Source organism: Papio anubis, chromosome 2, assembly GCF_008728515.1.
Source record: "Papio anubis isolate 15944 chromosome 2, Panubis1.0, whole genome shotgun sequence".
Taxonomy (NCBI): domain Eukaryota; kingdom Metazoa; phylum Chordata; class Mammalia; order Primates; family Cercopithecidae; genus Papio; species Papio anubis.
In genome coordinates this window covers 193,550,217-193,569,470 of record NC_044977.1, presented here as the reverse complement: position 1 = coordinate 193,569,470, position 19,254 = coordinate 193,550,217, and the positions used below count along the sequence as shown (strand labels likewise).

At 40.8% G+C, this 19,254-nt stretch overlaps 2 protein-coding genes across 5 annotated transcripts in view; one reads left to right on the top strand and one right to left on the bottom strand.

Moving 5' to 3' along the window:
* The window catches only part of LMLN (leishmanolysin like peptidase), a 76,513-nt gene extending 59,735 nt beyond the window's left edge, over nucleotides 1-16,778 (bottom strand). For all 3 annotated transcript variants that reach the window (XR_642488.4, XM_009198834.4, XM_003918669.5), the window contains exons 1-4: nucleotides 16,545-16,778; nucleotides 2,483-2,580; nucleotides 1,515-1,545; nucleotides 383-465 (exon numbers count right to left, since the gene is read on the bottom strand). Coding sequence is in view for 2 of the 3 variants with exons in the window: in XM_009198834.4 (XP_009197098.2) it covers nucleotides 383-465; nucleotides 1,515-1,545; nucleotides 2,483-2,580; nucleotides 16,545-16,763 (431 nt within the window). In the remaining variant the exon portion in view is untranslated. The remainder of the gene's footprint in view (nucleotides 1-382; nucleotides 466-1,514; nucleotides 1,546-2,482; nucleotides 2,581-16,544) is intronic.
* Nucleotides 16,779-16,970: 192 nt separating this feature from the next.
* The window catches only part of IQCG (IQ motif containing G), a 71,196-nt gene continuing 68,912 nt past the window's right edge, over nucleotides 16,971-19,254 (top strand). For both annotated transcript variants that reach the window (XM_003918671.3, XM_021933274.2), the window contains exons 1-2: nucleotides 16,971-17,139; nucleotides 17,265-17,431. The gene's annotated coding sequence lies outside the window, so the exon portion shown is untranslated. The remainder of the gene's footprint in view (nucleotides 17,140-17,264; nucleotides 17,432-19,254) is intronic.

Sequence of the window (19,254 nt, the reverse complement as noted above, 5' to 3'; positions counted from 1 at the left end):
ATGTTACTATTTTAGTTACGAAAGTAGTTAAGAAAGAATTCGGGTTCTATAGGAAATCCTCTTGATTTGTGTTTTTAAACACCCAAATACTTCATAAAGCCAGCACTGTATACACATGAACGAGGGGAAAAGGTGATCTGGAGAACAGAGGACAACTACACCCAGAAAAAATGCAGTAGACCATCTCACAGTGAAAGGTCAGGGAAAGAATGATTATCCAGCAGGCACTTTTTTTATTCTTTTTAAATACCTTGCAGTTTGGTCTCTAAGAACAAGCATAATAAAGTTATAGTATAAGTTTCATACCTTGTCATATTCATAGATAGGGAGAGGCAGAGTACTAAATGGCTGAAGAAAACCATCTGTGTTGAATGTGGCATACCTGCTAAGTAAGATAGTGCCCGCAGGTCGACGGACCTGAAAAGTCTTCTCTAAATAAGAAATAGCTTGTGGGAAAAGCTTGTTCTAAATAAAAGTTAAAAAAAGAAACAGAATTATAAGGAAGATATAAATTATATTTGAAACAAGCAAATACAGCATATTAATGAAAAAAGCCTTATAATTCTGGAATACAGATACTAGTCAAGGTTGTATGGTAAGGCGTAGGAAGACAGCAAGCCTAGGAGGAAAAGAATTTCCCCCATTTTCTAGTTCAGCTTGGGAAAACAGCACCAGGCAGAAATTTCTTTCCCTAGTCCCACTTAAATAGAAAGCCAGAAAACATTTATCTGAACTGTTTTTAATTTTTAATTAAATATTAACTTCCTTCAATACTACACCTTTAACAAAACTGCAATATATCTCAACTATTAATCTAGATTACTATGAATGATGGACTGACTTAGATGATTCCAACAGTAAGATAGTTTATGTAAAGAAAATCTTACCTTTCATTAAACTCACCAATTTCTGTGGCCCATGGTGAGCTGGCTTTGTGTGTGTGCATGTGTGTGTGCCTGTGTGCGTGCGTGTATATGCGTGGGTGTGTGCGTGTGTGTGCGTGTGTGCACGTTTGTGTGTGTGTGCCCGTGTGTGCATGTGTGTGTGCGCATGTTTGCGTGTGTGTGCGTGCATGTGCGTGTGTGCGTGCATATGCGTGCGTGCCTGTGTGCATGTGTGTATGTGTGTGGGTGTGTGTGTCTCCATACGGTTAAAAATCTGATGTGGTTATCAAGTCAATCAATCCTCAGGAAAATAAACATTTCCACCAAAAGAACAGTGATCTCAATGTGTTTCAAAAATTGTCTTTTTCACCCTATTCTCTGCATGATTTGCTCCCCAAAAACTTGAGAAAGCAAGCAAAAAAACGAGACTGATTAATTTAATGCCAAATACCAACAAAGTTTTCATGAGTGCATCACAAAGACACCTTTTGTGAAATGATAAACACTTTCACTACCAACACCTTTTATTCAGTCACAAGAGTCACGTATATATTTTTCTTTACTGAAGTAGAATTTGCATACAATAAAATTTTAAGTGTCCAATTCAAGTTACGAGTATTTATTACATACCTTTACAAGATTTTTTTTCTCAGGGAGCAACCTGAAAATAATGACATAAAAACATAAGAATTACCTCTCAGAGGCGTAGCACATGTAATCAAGAAACAACCACAAAAATGGGCAACCAGCAGGCCTTGGGGCTGCTCTGCCTATGGAGTAGCCATTCTTTTATTACTTTACTTTTCTAATAACCTTGCTTTCATTTTACTGTATGGATTTGCTTCTAATTCTTTCTCGTGAGAGATCCGAGAACCCTCTCCTGGAGTCCGAACCGGACCTCTTTCCCGTAACACTAGTACTTATTGAAGAGTGCCTTCCAGGTCTGTGACTGTCCACGTCCAAGTAGATCCACATTTGTTCTGTTTAAATTATTCGTGATTTGGCCGGGCGCGGTGGCTCACGCCTGTAATCCCAGCACTTTGGGAGGCCGAGGCGGGCGGATCACGAGGTCAGGAGATCGAGACCATCCTGGCTAACATGGTGAAACCCCGTCTCTACTAAAAATACAAAAAACTAGCCGGGCGTGGTGGCGGGCGCCTGTAGTCCCAGCTACTCGGAGGCTGAGGCAGGAGAATGGCCTGAACCTGGGAGGCGGAGCTTGCAGTGAGCCGAGATCGCGCCACTGCACTCCAGCCTGGGTGACACAGCGCGAGACTCCGTCTCAAAAAAAAAAAATAAATAAAAAAAATAAAAATAAAAATAAAAAAATAAAAAAAATAAAAATAAAAAAATAAATAAATTATTCGTGATTTACCAGGAAAGGGAGATGGTAAAAGAAAATTATTCATAATGTATAGGCTTTAATCATATCCCATATTTTCATATTTTCAGACTAAAATGCATTTTCAGCTTAATTCTGAAGCTACACTAGTCCTTTTTAAGTTTTATCTATGAATTTTTAAAACTTCAGGTAACAGATGAAAATACATTTAACGTTTAGATTAATAATGAAAAAGACAATAAAACGGTGTACTTACTCTTCAACACTTTTATCATAAACAGTCTTGATTCTTAAATGCTCATCAACATCTCTCTTGACCACATGATTTGCCTTAAGATGAACTTTATTTATTACCTGAAAAAAGGGAACAGATTTGAAAACTTTTTAAGACATAGAGATTAACCCATTGTGATCCAAACTTAAAATTAATGAACTAAATTTCAAGTGTAACACCCAGAGAAAAAGTTCCCTGGCCCATATTCCACCGTTTCAGCATTCTTGAACCTCAACGATCTCCCAAACAAGCACTACCATTTGGAAGGTAAGTACCATAAATTCAAGTCACATGACTAAATCATTATGGATACAGTAATTGCCAAAAAGTTTTTAGAGTTCTCCGTCACTTATTTGTAGTTTCTTATATAAATTCTAGTTTTGCCAAATTGAGTCTCGAGAAAATGACAGGAAGAGACCAAAAGTATCTTCGATTACTTTAAAAGAGGACAAAAATTTATTTATGAAAGAATTTTTCATTTTGAATTTTTTCTCCAGTTCTCATTTACCATTTACACGATTTTTTCAGGGATGAATAAAAGAAGACAAGAAAGGTATCCGCAGTATCAACACTTTATGAAACTCTTGATGTACGAAAGAAAAAATTGTGTTAGCTTAACTAAAAGTAAGCTATATACTATCTCATTCATATAATTCCAGCAATGGACAACCACATTTTCATTTTTATACTATTTCTGCAGATTTATACAAGAAAATAAAATTTTATATTTTGTAAAAAACAACTATATGTTTGATCTATTAACATAATATAGTGACAGTCATAGATTTTCACAATACTTATTGCCTGCTCTGCTACAATGGCCTGACACCCTACCTCCAGTCTTTTACTCATTCTATTCCAACCTGTCTCCAGGTAACAGATTATTTTATGGCCCTTAAAAAACCATCAGAGGCCAGGTACGGTGGCTCACGCCTATAATTCCAGCACTTTGGGACTTTGGGAGCCCAAGGCAGGCAGATTACAAGATCAAGAGATCAAGACCATTCTGGCTAACGTGGTGAAACCCCGTCTCTATTAAAAATACAAAAACATTAGCCAGGCGTGGTGACGCGTGCTTGTAGTTGCAGCTACTTGGGAGGCTGAGGCAGGAGAATTGCTAGAACCTGGGAGGTGGAGCTTGCAGTGAGCTGAGATCGCGCCATTGCACTCCAGCCTGGGCGGCAGAGCAAGACTCCGTCTCAAAAAAAAAAAAAAAAATCAGAAATGTCTGAGCACAGCAAATGGATATGGTACATTTTAGGAACCCATTGCATGACTAACCTCCCTGCAGATAACACATTACAAAGTCCAGACAAAATATACTGTCTGACAGTATTTGGGGGAGGGAGAAAGACAGGTAGAATCTGGAAGAATCTACCCTTGGAATACAGGAATTATATCTCTGAGATGTGCAAGTCTAACTTTTGTTTGAGAGCACTACGCAATCTGTGCCTCCTGGAGTGGCAGGAGGTCACAGCTTCACTGGCTTGAGGAGCTACAGCAAAATGTTCAGACCTTGTATCACCAGAAAATTAGAAGTTAGAGATGAAATCTTGCAAGAGAAGAAGTCACAGAAGGTACCCCAAAATCTGCATATGAAACCCAGTCAAATATTTGACTGACCACCAAATTCCTTGGCTGACAATGAAATTACATATGTATGAGATAAAACCTAGCAAAGAATAAATGTTGCCAACAACAGGAGATAGACTTTGGAATTCTCAACACAGTTAAGTTAAACGCCAGCTACAAAAAAGAAAAAAAAAAAAAAAATTCTTCAGAGAAATACAACAGAATCCAGAGACTTTACAATGTATTATCTATGGTGTCCATTATTTAATAAAAAAATCAGCAGCAATGAGAACAAAATGAAAATGAGATCCACAATGGGGGGAAAAGCAGGGAATAGAAACAGACCCTAAGATGACCTGAATTTAAACAATTACTTTAATGCAGCTTAAATGTGTTCAGGAATTTCAAAGAAAACATATACATAATGAGTAAGCAGACAGTGAACCTCAGAAGAGAAACTATGAAAAGAACCAAAGAAAAAAGAGCCAAATGGAAATTCTAGAGCTTAAAAGTATAACAACTAAAATGAAAAATTCATTGGGGCCAGGCATAGTGGCTCACGCCTGTAATCCCAGCACTTTGGGAGGCCAAGGTGGGTGGCTCACTTGAGTTCAGGAGTTCCAGACCAGCCTGCCCAACAGGGTGAGACCCTGTCCCTACTAAAAATACAAAAATTAGCCAGGTATTGTGGTGCACACCTGCAATCCCAGCACTCAGGAGGCTGAGGCATGAGAATTGCTTGAACCCGGGAGAGGGAGGTTGTAGTGAGCCGAGACTACACCATCACCCTACAGGCTGAGCGAAAGAGTGAGGCTCTTGTCTCAAAAAAAATTTTTTTTCACTAGAAAGAATTAAAAGAAGATTGGAGACGGCAGAAGCATCAGTGAACTTGAAGATAGATCTAGACATTATCCAATCCAAAGAAGAGAAATGAAAAAGACAAAACAAACAAACAAACAAAAAAAAAAACATAGCCTCAGAGAATGGATACCAAGCAGTCTAGCAGATATGTCATTAGAGTCCTACAAGGACAGGAGAAATTAGGAGATGGAGTATATATTTGAAAAAAATAACAGCTAAAAAAATTCAAATTTGGTGAAAGACATCAACTTATAGATCCAAGAAGTTCACTAAACCTCAAGCAGGATGAAAAACAAACAAGCTGGGTACAGTGGTTCACGCCTGTAATCCCAGCTACTCGGGAAGCTGAGGCATGAGAATCACTTGAACCCAGGAGGCGGACGTTTTAGTGAGCCAGGATCATGCCACTGCACTCCAGCCTGGGGAACAGAGTGAGACTCTGTCCCCCAAAACAAACAAACAACACCCAGGTGCATAATGGGCAAACTTGTGACATCTAAAAATAAAGATAAAACATTGAAAGCCATGAGAGAAAAACAACACATTTGATATGGTTTGGCTCTGCATCCCCAACCAAATTTCATCTTGAATTGTAAACCCATGTGTCAAGGGAAGGAGGTGACTGGATCGTGGGGGTGTTTCCCATGCTGTTCTCACGATAGTGAGTGAGTTCTCACAAGATCTGATGGTTTTATAAGCCTCTGGCATTTCCCCTGCTTGCACTTCTCTCTCCTGCCACCATGTAAAGAAGGTCCTTGCTTCTCCTTCACCTTCCGCCATGATTGTAAGTTTCCTGAGGCCTCCCATGTGGAATTGTAAACCTCTTTCCTTTATAAACTACCCAGTCTCAGGTAGTATCTTTATAGCAGTGTGAGAACAGATTAATACAACATTATATATAGGAAGGAAAGAGAAGTACGAATGGCACCAACTTTCTATCAAGAACAATAAAGAACAGAAGACAATGAAATAAACAGTAAAGGGCTAAAAAAAAGAAATTCAACACGGAAGTCTATATCCAATGAAACTACCCTTCAAAAATGAAGAGGAAACAAAGACATTTCAGATAAATCTGAGAAAATTCATCACCAGCAGACCTACACTACAGGAAATGTTAAAGGAAGTTCTTCGTGGGAATGGCAATGACACTAAAGGGTAACTTGCTTCTGTAGGAAGGAATAAAAACTACTGGAAATGGTAAATATGTGAATAGATATAAAAGACTATTGTGCAGAAGAGTCAACATAGCAGGTCAGAGATTGCTTTCTGTAGGAATGCCTGCTTGCAAGGTTGACCTTTTGCTGGCATCTGGAAGTGTAAACACTTCCCTACACTGATCTAAAACTTCACTAGGTTATAAGGATGGCTCTTTGTGTCTAAACTATTTGCAGAAACAATATGGTTTATGCTGAACATTTACTTGCTTCTAGAGTCTGAAATTTCAGTGGCTGAAATTTTGTCTACATGACCAGCCTCCGATAAAAACCCTGAACTCTAAGAATCAGGTAATCTTCTCTGGTAGACCACACTTTGTGCACGCTGTCACAACTCACTGCTGAAGGAATTAAGCAGGTCCTGAGTGAGTCTACTAGGAGAGGACTCTTGGAAGTTTCTGCCTAATTTCCTCTAGTCATTGTCCTATGATCCTTTTCCCTTTGCTGATTTTACTTTATATGCTTTCAGCGTAATAAATCTCAGTTGTGAGTATGACTACAAGCTGAGTCTAGTGAGGCCACCTAGCAATCACCAAACCTGGAGTGGTCTTGGGAACCCTCAATACAATTATACACACTTCTTTTCTTCTTTTAATTTCTTTGGAGACAAATAAATATTTAAAGCAAAAATTGTAAAATTTTTAATTGTGAAGTTTATTTTTTATTTTTAAAATTTATTTATTTTGGTTTTTTTTTGAGACAGTCTCTCTCTGTCATCCAGGCTGGAGTGCAGTGGCGCAATCTCGGCTCACTGCAACCTCCACCTCCTGGGTTCAAGCGATTCTCCTGCCTCAGCCTCCTGAGTAGCTGGGATTACAGGCACCTGCTACCATGCCCAGCTAATTTTTGTACTTTTGTAATTTTAGTAGAGACAGGGTTTCACCATGTTGGCCAGGCTGCTCTTGAATTCCTGACCTCAGGTGATCCACCAGCCTCGGCCTCCCAAAGTACTGGGATTACAGGCATGAGCCACCGTGCTGGCCTAATTGTGAGGTTTATAATATATAAAGAAGTAATATATTAATATATTATATTTACAATATTATATTACAACAATAGCAAAATGAATAAAATTATGCTATGGAAAGTTTCCTATATTTAACATGACTAAGTAGATATCGTAAGTACACTACATACATTGTAATCACTGGAGCAAATACTCAATATTTTGTATTATACATTCTGCTCAAGTGCGTGTGGGACATTCATCTAGTTAGATCATATTTTGGGCCATAAAACAAACTTTAAGACGTAAAAGAACTGGTAAAAAGGATGTTCTCTATCAATAACAAAATTCAACTATAATGCAATTTCAGAACAAAATCTGGGAAATCCCCAAATATTTCTGAAAAATCAAACAACAAACTTCTAAATAACCCTTAGTTGGGAGAGAAAATTACAAGGGAAATTAGAAAATAGTTACGACTAAATGAAAATAAAATTACAACAAGTTAATATTTGTGGGATACAGCTAAAGTAGTATGTATTTAGAGGAAACTGATAGCTTTAAATGTTTATTTTAGAAAAAAGATCTCAAATTCATGATCTAAGGTTCCACCTTAAGATAATAAGAAAAAAAAATTAAACTCAAAGAAAGCACTAAGGCTGGCATGGTGGCTCATTCCTATAATCCCAGTATTTTGGGAGGCTAAGATGAGAGGATTGCTTGATTTCAGGAGTTCAAGGCTGTAGTGAGCAGTGATCATGCCACTGCACTTCAACCTAGGCAACACAGTGAGATCCTATCTCAAAAAAAAAAAAAAAAAAAAAAGACAGAGAGAATATAAACTATCAATGTCAGAAATTACACAGAAGATATCACTACAGACTTTCCAGCCATTTAGAGATGATCATAAAGGAATGTTATGAAAAACTTCATGTCCATAAATTTGACAACTTAAAGTGAAATTCTTTGAGAGACATAACTTAATAAAACACGGTCAAGAAGAAATAAATAACCTGAATAGTCCAATACCAAAGTATATGAGTTCATAGTTTATGACTTTCAAAAAAGAAAATTCCAGACTGAGATGGCTTAATTAGTGAATTCTACTAAACACTTAAGGAAGAAGCAACATTGATTCTACAGAAACTCTTCCTGAAAATAGAAGAAAATGAGACATGTCCCAAGTCATGCTATGAGACCAGCATTATCCTGATACCAAACCTGTGTTGTGGGAAGTCAGGGACCCCAAATGGAGGCACCAGCTGGAGCCACAGCAGAGGAACATAAATTGTGAGTATTTCATTTTAATATGGACACATGCCAGTTCCCAAAATTAATACTTTTATAATTTCTTACACCTGTCTTTACTGCAATCTCTGAATATAAATTATGAAAATTTCATGGACATTTATCAGTTCCCAAATAATACTCTTATAATTTCTTTTTTCTGAGACGGAGTCTCACTCTGTCGCACAGGTTGGAGTGCAATGGCATGATCTCAGCTCACTGCAAGCTCCACCTCCTGGGTTTACACCATTCTCCTGCCTCAGCCTCCCGAGTAGCTGGGACTATAGGCACCCGCCACCACACCCAGCTATTTTTTTTTTTTTTTTTTTTGTATTTTTAGTAGAGACGGGGTTTCACCGTGTTAGCCAGGATGGTTTCGGTCTCCTGACCTTGTGATCTGCCCGCCTCAGCCTCCCAAACTGCTAGGATTACAGGCGTGAGCCATCACCCCAGCCTACTCTTATAACTTCTTATGCCTGTCTTACTTTAATCTCTTAATCCTGTTATCTTCATAAGCTGAGGATATATGTCACCTCAGGACCACTGTGATAATTGTATCTAACTGTATAAATTGATTGTAAAACATGTGTTTTTGAACAATATGAAATCAGTGCACCTTGAAAAAGAACAGAATAACAGCTATTTTAGGGAACAAGGGAAGACAACCATAAGGTCTGACTGCCTGCAGGGTCGGGCAGAATACAGTCATATTTTTCTTCTTGCAGACAGCCTATAAATGCATGTGTAAGTAGGGAAGATATCACTGAATTATTTTCCTAGCAAGGAATATTTAAGACCCTGGGAAAGGAATGCATTCCTGGGGGGAGGTCTATAAGCAGCAGCTCTGGGAGTGTCTGTCTTATGCGGTTGAGATAAGGACTGAAATACGCCCTGGTCTCCTGCAGTACACTCAGGGTTATTAGGGTGGGGAAAAAATCCCACTCTGGTGAATTTGAGGTCAGACTGGTTCTCTGCTCTCGAACCTTGTTTTCTGTTAAGATGTTTATCAAGACAATACGTGCACAGCCGATCACAGACCCTCATCAGTAATTCTAATTTTGCCCTTGCCTTGTGATCTTTGCTTTGCCCTTTGCCTTGTGATCTTTACTGGCCTCAGAAGCATGTGATCTTTGTTCTCCTTTTTGCCCTTTGAAGCATGTGATTTTTGTGACCTACTCCCTGTTTGTACACCCCCTCCCCTTTTGAAGTCCTTAATAAAAACCTGCTGGTTTTGTGGCTCAGGTGGGCATCATGGTCCTACCAATATATGATGTCACCCCCGGAGGCCCAGCTGTAAAATTCCTTTCTTTGTATTCTTTCTATTTCTCAGCCAGCTGACACTTAGGGAAAACAGAAAGAACCTACGTTGAAATATTGGGGGCAGATTCCCCTGATAAACCTGAAGTTATTATTACAGAGGAAAAGAAAACTACAGACCAATATCCTTGCAAGTAGTTGGTAAAAAACACAAATATAAAATAGAAAAAATAAAATAAAACAAAAACTACAGATCAATATCCCTTATTAATATAGATGTAAATGTGCAATGGCTCACACTTACAATCCCAGAGCTTTGGGAGGCCAAGGTAGGAAGACTCCTTGAGCCCAGTGGTTCCAGACCAGACTGGGAAACACAGCAAGACCCCATATCCACTAAACATAAAAATAAATGAACCAGGTGTTGTGGCTCTCACCTGTAATCCTAGCTAACTGGGAGGCTGAGGCAGGAGGATTGCTTAAGCGAAGTCATTTAAGACTGTATAGTGAGCTATGATTGTGCCACTATACTCCAGCCTGGATGACAGAGTAACATCCTGTCTCTAAAAAAATAAAAATATATAGATGTAAAATCATCAACAAAATATTAGCAATTCAAACCCAGCAAAATATAAAAAGGGTAATAAATCATCACCAAGTGAGGTTCATCTCAAGAATGCAAGGCTGATTTGACATTCAAAAAAATCAATCAATGTAACTCGTAATATAAACAGAGAAAAGAAGAAAAGCCACATGATTGTATCAACTGGTGCAGGAAAGATAGTTAACAAAATTCAACATCCATCCACGATTTTTTTAAAAAACTCTCAGCAAACTAGGTATAGAAGGGAATTTTCTTAATTTTATAAAGCATACCTACCCAAAAACTCCACAATTAATATTTTTAATAGTGGAAGGTAATGTTTTCCCTCTAAGATCAGAAACAAGACAAGGATGTCTACTCTTCCCACTCTTATTCAACATCATGCCCCAGACATGTGTGATAATATTAACATTAAAGATGTAATAGGCTGGGCGTGGTGGCTCACACCTGTATTCCCAACACTTTGGGAGGCCGAGGTGGGTGGATCACTTGAGGTCAGGAGTTTGAGTCCAGCCTGGCCAATATGGCAAAACCTGTCTCTACTAAAAATACAAAAATTAGCCAGGCATGGTGGCGGGTGCCTGTAATCCCAGCAAGACCGGAGGCTGAGGCAGGAGAATTCTTTAAACCCAGGAGGCGGAGGTTGCAGTGAGCCGAGATTGTGCCACTGCACTCTAGCCTGGGCAATGGAGAGAGACTCTGTCTCAAAAATAAAAACATGCAATAAACAAAAGATATATATTGTAATGCCTAAAATGCACAAGCACACATGCATACACACAGGTAAATGTAAGAAAATGAAAAGATACACATGTAAGCTGGAACCACAAGCAAGCTAAATACACCTATTTTCTCTTGAATTAATATAGTCATTATTAGGCTGGAGCACAGTGGTACAAACCTGGCTCACTGCAGCCTTCACCTCCTGGGCTCAAGTGATCCCCCCACCTCAGCCCCCACAAGTAGGTGGGACTACAGGTGCACAACACCACACCCAGCTAATTTCTGTATTTTTTGTAGACACAGGGTTTCACTAAGCTGCCCAGGCTGGTCTTGAACTCCTGAGCTCAAGTGATTTGCCACCCTGGCCTCCAAAAGTGCTGGAATTATAGGCATGAGTGACTGTACCTGGCCAGTAATTTTTAATAGAGAAAATCTAAAGTATCAATCACCTCAACTTATTAACATGTATAGAAACCTATATTCAGTAAGTACAGAATAGGCCAGGTACAGTGGCTCATGTCTGTAATCCCAGCACTTTGGGAGGCCAAGGCAGGAGGACTGCTTGAGTCCAGGAGCTCGAGACCAGCCCAGGCAACATACTGAGATCCCATCTCTAAAACAATAAAATAAAATAAAAATAACTATAGAATATATATTCTTTATAAGTACATGTGAAAAATTAAACAGGATAGATCATATTCTAAACCATAAATAAAATAATCTTGGCCAGGTGCAGTGGCTCACGCTTGTAATCCCCACACTTTGGGAGACTGAAGCAGGAGGATTGCTTCAAACTGGGAGTTCAAGACCAACCTGGACAACGTAGCAAGACTCTGTCTCTACAAAACTAAAAATAAAAAATTAGTCAGGTGTGGTGGCATGTGCCTGAAGTTCTAGCTACTCATAAGGTTGAGGCAGGGAGACTGTCTGAATACAGGAGTTCGAGGTAGCAGTGAGCTATGATCATATCACTGCACTCCAGCCTGGGTGACAGAGGGACACGTTGTCTCTTTTTTTTTTTTGAGATAGAGTTTCGCTCTTGTCGCCCAGGCTGGAGTGCAGTGGCACAATTGTGGCTCACTACAACCTCCACCTCCTGAATTCAAGCAATTCTCCTGCCTCAGTCTCCAGAGTAGCTAGGATTAAAAGTGCCCGCCACCATGCCTGGCTAATTTTTGTATTTTTAGTAGAAACAGGTCTCGCCATGTTGGCCAGGCTTGTCTCAAACTCCTGACCTCAGGTGATCCACCTGCCTTGGTCTTCCAAACTGCTGGGATTACAGGCGTGAGCCACTGCAGCCAACCGAGACCTTGTCTCTTAAAAAACTTTTTTAGGCCAGGTGTGGTGGCTCACGCCTGTAATCCCTTTGGGAGGCTGAAGCAGGCGGATTATGAGGTCAAGAGATCGAGACTATCCTGGCCAACATGGTGAAACCCCATCTCCACTAAAAGTACAAAAATTAGCCAGGCGTGGTGGCAGGCGCCTGTAATCCCAGCTACTTGGGAGGCCGAGGCAGGAGAATCGCTTGAACCCGGGAGGCAGAGGTTGCAGTGAGCTGAGATTGCACCACTGTTCTCCAGTCTGGGCAACAGAGCAAGACTTTGTCTCAAAAAAACAAAAAAACAAAAAAACAAAAAATTTTAACCTAAATGATAATTAAAATGCCAAGTGTCAAAATTTGTGAAGAGCGGATAAAGTTGTACTTAGAAATTTATATCTTTGAATGTTGACATTAGAAGGAAAAAAAGGTTAAAAAACAGTGATCTAAGTTTCCACCTAATAATATGAGCAAACTAAATCCACAATAAGTAGAAAGAGTTAATAACAAAGAACAGAAAACAATGAAATAGAAACAAACATTAAAGAAAATTGCCAAAGCCAACATGACCAAGTTTATCCCAAAACTGACTGCAATGTTGATTTCCTACTGGAAAAAGCAATGTAATCTACCACAGAACAGTTCATAAAGGGAGAAGCTATATGATTATCTCAATAATTACCAGAAAAAAACAAAAAGCATGTGACAAAATTTGTCCCCATTCAGGATAAAAACCCTCAGGAAACCAGAAACCAAAGAGAGCTTTCTCAGTCTGATAAAGGGACCTATAAAAAAATGTCAAGTTAACATCATACTTAATGGTCAAGGACTGGTCCTAAGATCAGGAACAAACAGCAGGGAGGTGCGCTATCTCACTTTTGCTCAGCCTGGAACTGGATGTCCTCACCAGAGCAATAAGGGGGAAAAAATACATAAATGATACAAAACTACAACAACAAAAATTGTTCCTATTTATAGTTAATACATTGCTAACATAAAAAATTGTAAGGGAGGAAACCCTACTAGAATAAACAAGTTTAGCTAGGTCTCAGAAGACAAAGTTAATATACAAAAATTATTTTTACATACTAGCAGTGTATTTTTACATACTAGCAGCAAACAATTGGAAAACTTTAACCATAATTCCACTAACAACGGCATCAAAAAATAAAAGACTCAGGAAAACATTTAACAAAAAACATGCAAGATCCGGTTGGGCACGGCGGCTCATGCCTGTAAGCCTGGCACTTTGGGAGGTCGAGGCAGGAGGATCGCCTGAGGCCAGGAGTTCGAGACCTGCCTGGACTCTATCTCTACAAAAAATAAAAAATTAGCCAGGTGTGGTGGCACATACCTGTAGTCCCAGCTACTTGGGAGATTAAGGCAGAAGGATCATTTGAGCCCAGGAGTTCAAGCCTGCTGTGAACTATGATTCTGCCACTGCACTCCAGCCTGAGTGACAGAGCAAGACTCTGTCTCAAAACAAAAACAAAAAAAGAGAAAAGAAAATGGAAGAAAAAATGCAAGATCTATACATTGCTGAGAGAAATCATGCATCACCTCAATAAATGGAGAAACATATATTATGTTCATGGATTGAAAGACTTGATACCGTTCGATGTCAGTTATCTCCAAATGATCTATAGAGTAAATGCAGTCTGAATCATAAATCCATCAGGATTTTTTGAAGAAACTGAGAAGCTGACTCTAAAATTTATATTGATCTGTCTTTGAGCCTCCCCCTGCTAATAAATACATAAATTTATATGGAAATATAAAAGCCTTAAAATAGTCAAAATCATTTTGAAAAGGAAGAACAAGGCAGGAAGGCTTACAATACTGTCTGATTTAAATATTTATTACTGGGGTACATATGGCAACTGAATACCCATATGGGGGAAAAAAAAAAAAAGGATCTTGATCCCCTATCTCACATCATATATAAAAATTAATTTGAGATGAATCATAATCCTAAAAGTGAAGGCTTCTAGAACACATGAGAATATTTTTATGACCTGGGGTATTTAAAGATATCTTAGAAAGGACATCTGTTGGTGAGGATATGCAGCAACCATAACTAATATTTTGTTGATGGGGGTGTAAAATGGTACAGTATTTTGCAGAAAGGGTTAGTATTTTTTCTAAACATTCACCTACCCTTTCACTCAGTAATTTCACCCCTAGGTATTTATCCAAGAACAATGAAAACATATATCCACAAAAATTACATACAAGAATATTGACAGCAGCTTTATTTATAATAGCTAAAATCTGGAAGCAACCAAAATACCCATCTTTGCACAAGATAACGGAGAAACAAATTGTGATATAGGTATTCAGTGGAATACTCAGCAATTCAAAGGAATAAATTACTATCACATACAACACAAGTCTCACAGACATAATGCTGAGCAAATGCCAAATACAGAGGAGTACATACCATATAATTCCATTCATATACACGAAGCTCTAGAATTGGCCAAACTAATCTAGTATTTTTTAAAAAATTAGAAAACTAGTTGCCTGAGGTGGACAGGTGACTGGCACAGGACAGGAGGGAACGTTCTGGAGATGTGGGAATGTTCTACGTTGTGATGGGTTGTATGCTTTATGTGAATGTGCATGGATACATTTGAGGCATTTCAATATATGTAAATTTTACCAAAAAACTTTTCAAAAGAACAGTAACTCAGGTAGGGGGTTGGGGAATGGCTGAAAGTATATGAAACAAGAATGGCAGAATCTTCAAGCTAGGTGTTAAAGCTAGGTGTTAAAGCTAGGTGATGGGTCCATGGGGGTTCATTACATTATTCTGATGTTGTTTGTACCGGCATAATAAAAGGTAAAAACAAAACTTCCAAGTTTTAGTTGTGAACAAGTTAAAACGTAAACTGTTTTGGAGCTCTCCACCACCACCAAAAACAAAAAAGTTACTGTAATTCCCAGAAGCATTGAACAGAGGTGTAGTCATTAGCATAACCACAGTGAACACTGTAGTTCCTGCCTATACTCTTGTGTCCACGTTAAAGCAAGGAGAATGGTGAGGACGACAGGGTACTTACATACTCTATGAGGAACCAGGGAAACGTATTAGGGACCAGGACTCTTTCTCTTATTTTAATCCAAATTAAAAGAGAGAAGTGCAGGGTTCTGTGGGAAACTTTTTTAAAGAATTGAGCCAAAATGCAGTGTCATGATAAAAGCTGCAAAACAGCTAGAAACTCCGAAGTTAATATTTTGGCTCACTTGGTTATGAAGAGTATGCATGTAACATTTTGGGAAATTACCATAAAAATGAGTGTCTTTAGATTTCTGGACTGAACTGAACGTGTGTGTATCAGCATGCAGCCCTGCCCCCAGGTACTCTCCCTCCTTTTCTCAAGGAATATGGATTATCGTGGACCCACCTCTGACCTAAATACTGTGAAGGAATCAAAGCATGAAACACAAGCCTCATCCCACGGAACCTTACAATTTAACTGCAAAGGCAAGATACGCCAAAAAAAAAAAAAAATAAGCCATTACCACATAGCAGTACTTGGTTAAATGCCAGGAGGGAGCACAGACACGATGTACTTTTTAATGAAAAGAATATTCCGCTGTGGGAGTTTCGGCAGGCTGCCTTGAGGTTGGGGAACTTGAAATGAGACAAAGTATTTAAGCAGGGAGAAAAATGGGACGGGAGGCCGGCAGGCACTTCCAGAGCAGAGGAATCGGGTAAAGCAAACAGAGTGACGACACAACGTGAAAAGAAACCTGAAGTTTGTCTCCAGTGAGCCCCCAACATCCCCCCAACGCCTCTGTCTGGCTCTCCGTTCAGTAACTTCCCGAAACTTCAGGTCAGCGGTTCCTAAAGTGGTCCCCGGACAAGCATACAACACCAACCAGCTGGGAACGTAAACTGTCAATCTGGGGACTCATCCCAGACCCACTGAGTCACTAAGTGGGGGACTGGGGGCGGCAATCCGTGTTGGACCGTGTGCGTCGGGTGACTGTGATGCACGCTCAAGTTTGAAAAGCACTCCTCCAGGGCTACTGCTAAGCACAACCCTCCGCACAGAAGTGATACGGTTCTGAGCGCCTAACAGCCAACTTGCAGGGTGTAGGGAGCTGAGAGCGGGTCCCAGGCCTGTAAGAGTTCAGGCTCTGCCCGGATTTCGCTTTCTCATCCAGGACACCTTCTCCCAGTCACTACCTCCTACGCCTGCTCCTTCTGGACGACTTTACCCTGACAGGGCCCGCTCCCGCCCCTGTCGCCCTACCTCAGTGTCAGAGGGGACGTGGTGCCGGCAGGGAGGGGAACTGCCCAAGGAGACGGGAGTAGATGTGGCGCTGGCCCGGAGCCCGCCCAACAGGAGTAAAACGCTTCGGACCCACATAGACCCGCTCCAGCGCCACCGGCTCCGGCCCGGGCCTGAGCCTGAGTAACCCGCTCCTCCTCCCCACTCGGCCGCCATCTTCCGGCCGAGCGTCGTTACCATGGAGCGCGTGACGCCTCTGCGCCCGCGCCGGCCCCGCCCCTCGCCGCTCGGGGCAGACGGAGGCCCCCGCCGGCGGAAAGGTGCTTTCCGATTGGACAGCGTCACCCGCTGGAAGTTCGCGGCAGAAGATGAGGGCGGCGATCACGTCCATCGCGTCTCGTTGCGCGAAGCCGGCCAATAAATGCTGTTTGGAGGCCCACGTGAGCGGGGCTGTGGGAGGAGGAAGGGCGCGCGGGCGTTGGCCGTGTGTGGGTGTCTGAGGCAGTTTTCCAGTTCTTTCATTTACCAAAGTGATATGCACCTACTAGGTGCCAGGTGTTTAGACGGACATTCAACCCTCTGCAAAATCTTTCAGTGTAGTCCTCTGTAGGAAAAGGTGAGTGGAATACTTTCGTTTACTTATCCTGAGTCACCAATTTTAGGCGCTTTACTTGACTAAGGCCATTTCCTGTAAAAATCAATGATACACACTTTACTATTTTACTCAACTCCATCTTTTAGTTTCCAACCAAGAATTGCCACTGCACCTGAGATAAGGGAGATCCTGGGAGCCGTGAGGAACTACACAAAATGGGAAATTGGGACAAATTCCAGTGGCTCATGACACTAAGAAGTAAAACTACGAACTCAGACACTGAGCTGGAAGTCATGCAACGGGAATTGAATAGGTAAACTACTATACTGGGAAATGAAGGGGTAGGAAAGAAGGAAAACTTCAAGTTACAGAGTGGGTGGAGATTCCGGACTCAGATATGAGGATGGGGTGGTGTCCTAAGTATTACCATTTTACAAGTGAATAGTCACTAAATAATGTGTGTATCATCCCACAACTAGTGGAAGGTGGGATTCCAAACCACATTTGTAACTTAGGAAACGTGCCCTTTCCACTACAGTACCACAAATAAACTGCTGTTGTGAATAAAGAGTGGAACCAGTCATCCTAAGCTCCTGGCTGTTACAATAGTGTTACGCTGAGGAAAGGCGGTTTCTTTTTTTTTATTTTTGAGACTGAGTTTCACTCGTCGCCCAGGCTGGAGTGCAGTGGCGCAATCTCGGCTCACTGCAACCTCTGCCTCCCGGGTTCAAGCGATTCTCCTGCCTCCGCCTCCCGAGTAGCCGGGATTACAGGCGCCTGCCACCACTCCCGACTTTTTGTGTTTTTAGTAGAGACGTAGTTTCACCACGTTGGCCAGGCTGGTCTCAACTTCATGACCTCAGGTGATCCGCCCGCCTCCGCCTGCCGAAGTGTTTGGGATTACAGCCATGAGCCAAAGCTGTTTCAATGGCATAGTGAACAAAATACCAGCCACGCAAGCCCTTTCCTGTAAACCACGGGACTTTGGCAACGGTGACTTAAGTACTTTTGACTTAATTTCGGTATGGGAGCAGAAAAAATCATAAATTTATCATTTACAAATGCTGCATCATCTCGGTAAGGAAGAGCATGTATTTGCTCGAGTATCATTTGCCATTGCACATGTAAGTTACTCGAGTTACCCTAGTCTCAACCTTTTGTTTTCCCCGCTTTGCTCAGATGCCTACCACTTACTGTGTAAGCACCTCCATTCCTCTCGTCTATTCTACTCAGAATACCATTCACTTCTCCAAATGCCTAACCCAGACCTGAAATACCCATCGGTCTTCATGGATATGTCGATTAACATCTTACCGCTTCCTCAAATTCAACTTTTGCTCCTCCCACAAAACCATCCCCTGGTTCCCCAACTTTGTAAATGCACCATTACCCATCCAGCCCCCATAGCCAGAAACATGTTAGAATGTTAGCCATTTGAGACTGAAAAGCCCACCTGATTTTCCCTTGTTTATACTGGGCTGCCACTGGGATGTAAAATATTAATCTGAGCTGGACATGGTGGCTTACATCTGTAATCCCAGTACTTTAGGAGAACAAGGCAGGGGGATCACTTGAGGCCAGGAATTAAGAGACCAGCCTGGGACCCCGAAAAAAAAAATTTAATTAACTGGACGTGGGTGGCATGCACATGTAGTCCCAGATTCTCTGGAGGTTGTGGGCAGAGGATTGCCTGAGCCCAGAAGTTCAAGGGTGCAGTGAACTATTATCACACCACTGCAGGCTGGGCAACAGAAACCCTGTCTCAAATGAGTAAATTTTAAAATTTCCTGTGAATCAAGTTCTTCAGTGACATTGTTACTACACACAACAACAATCTTAAGATCCTCAGTACAAGAGACGTCTTATGTGGCATTTCTGAGTTTTCTGGACTTTCCAGTCAGCTACTTGTATTCCTAAAATCTTCCTGCCATTTCCTCTGAGATGCCTCCGTATTTCTTCTACACTTTATATTATGTTATGTAGTCAGGATACCCACATGCCTCTATCCCTAAATACCCCAAGAGTACTGATCACATCTATTTAACTGGCACAATGAACACAATAGGTACTTTTAGCTTATATTGGCCTTTTGGAGTGGGTGTCCAAGATCAGCACTTCCTCCCGCTGACTGCGTAA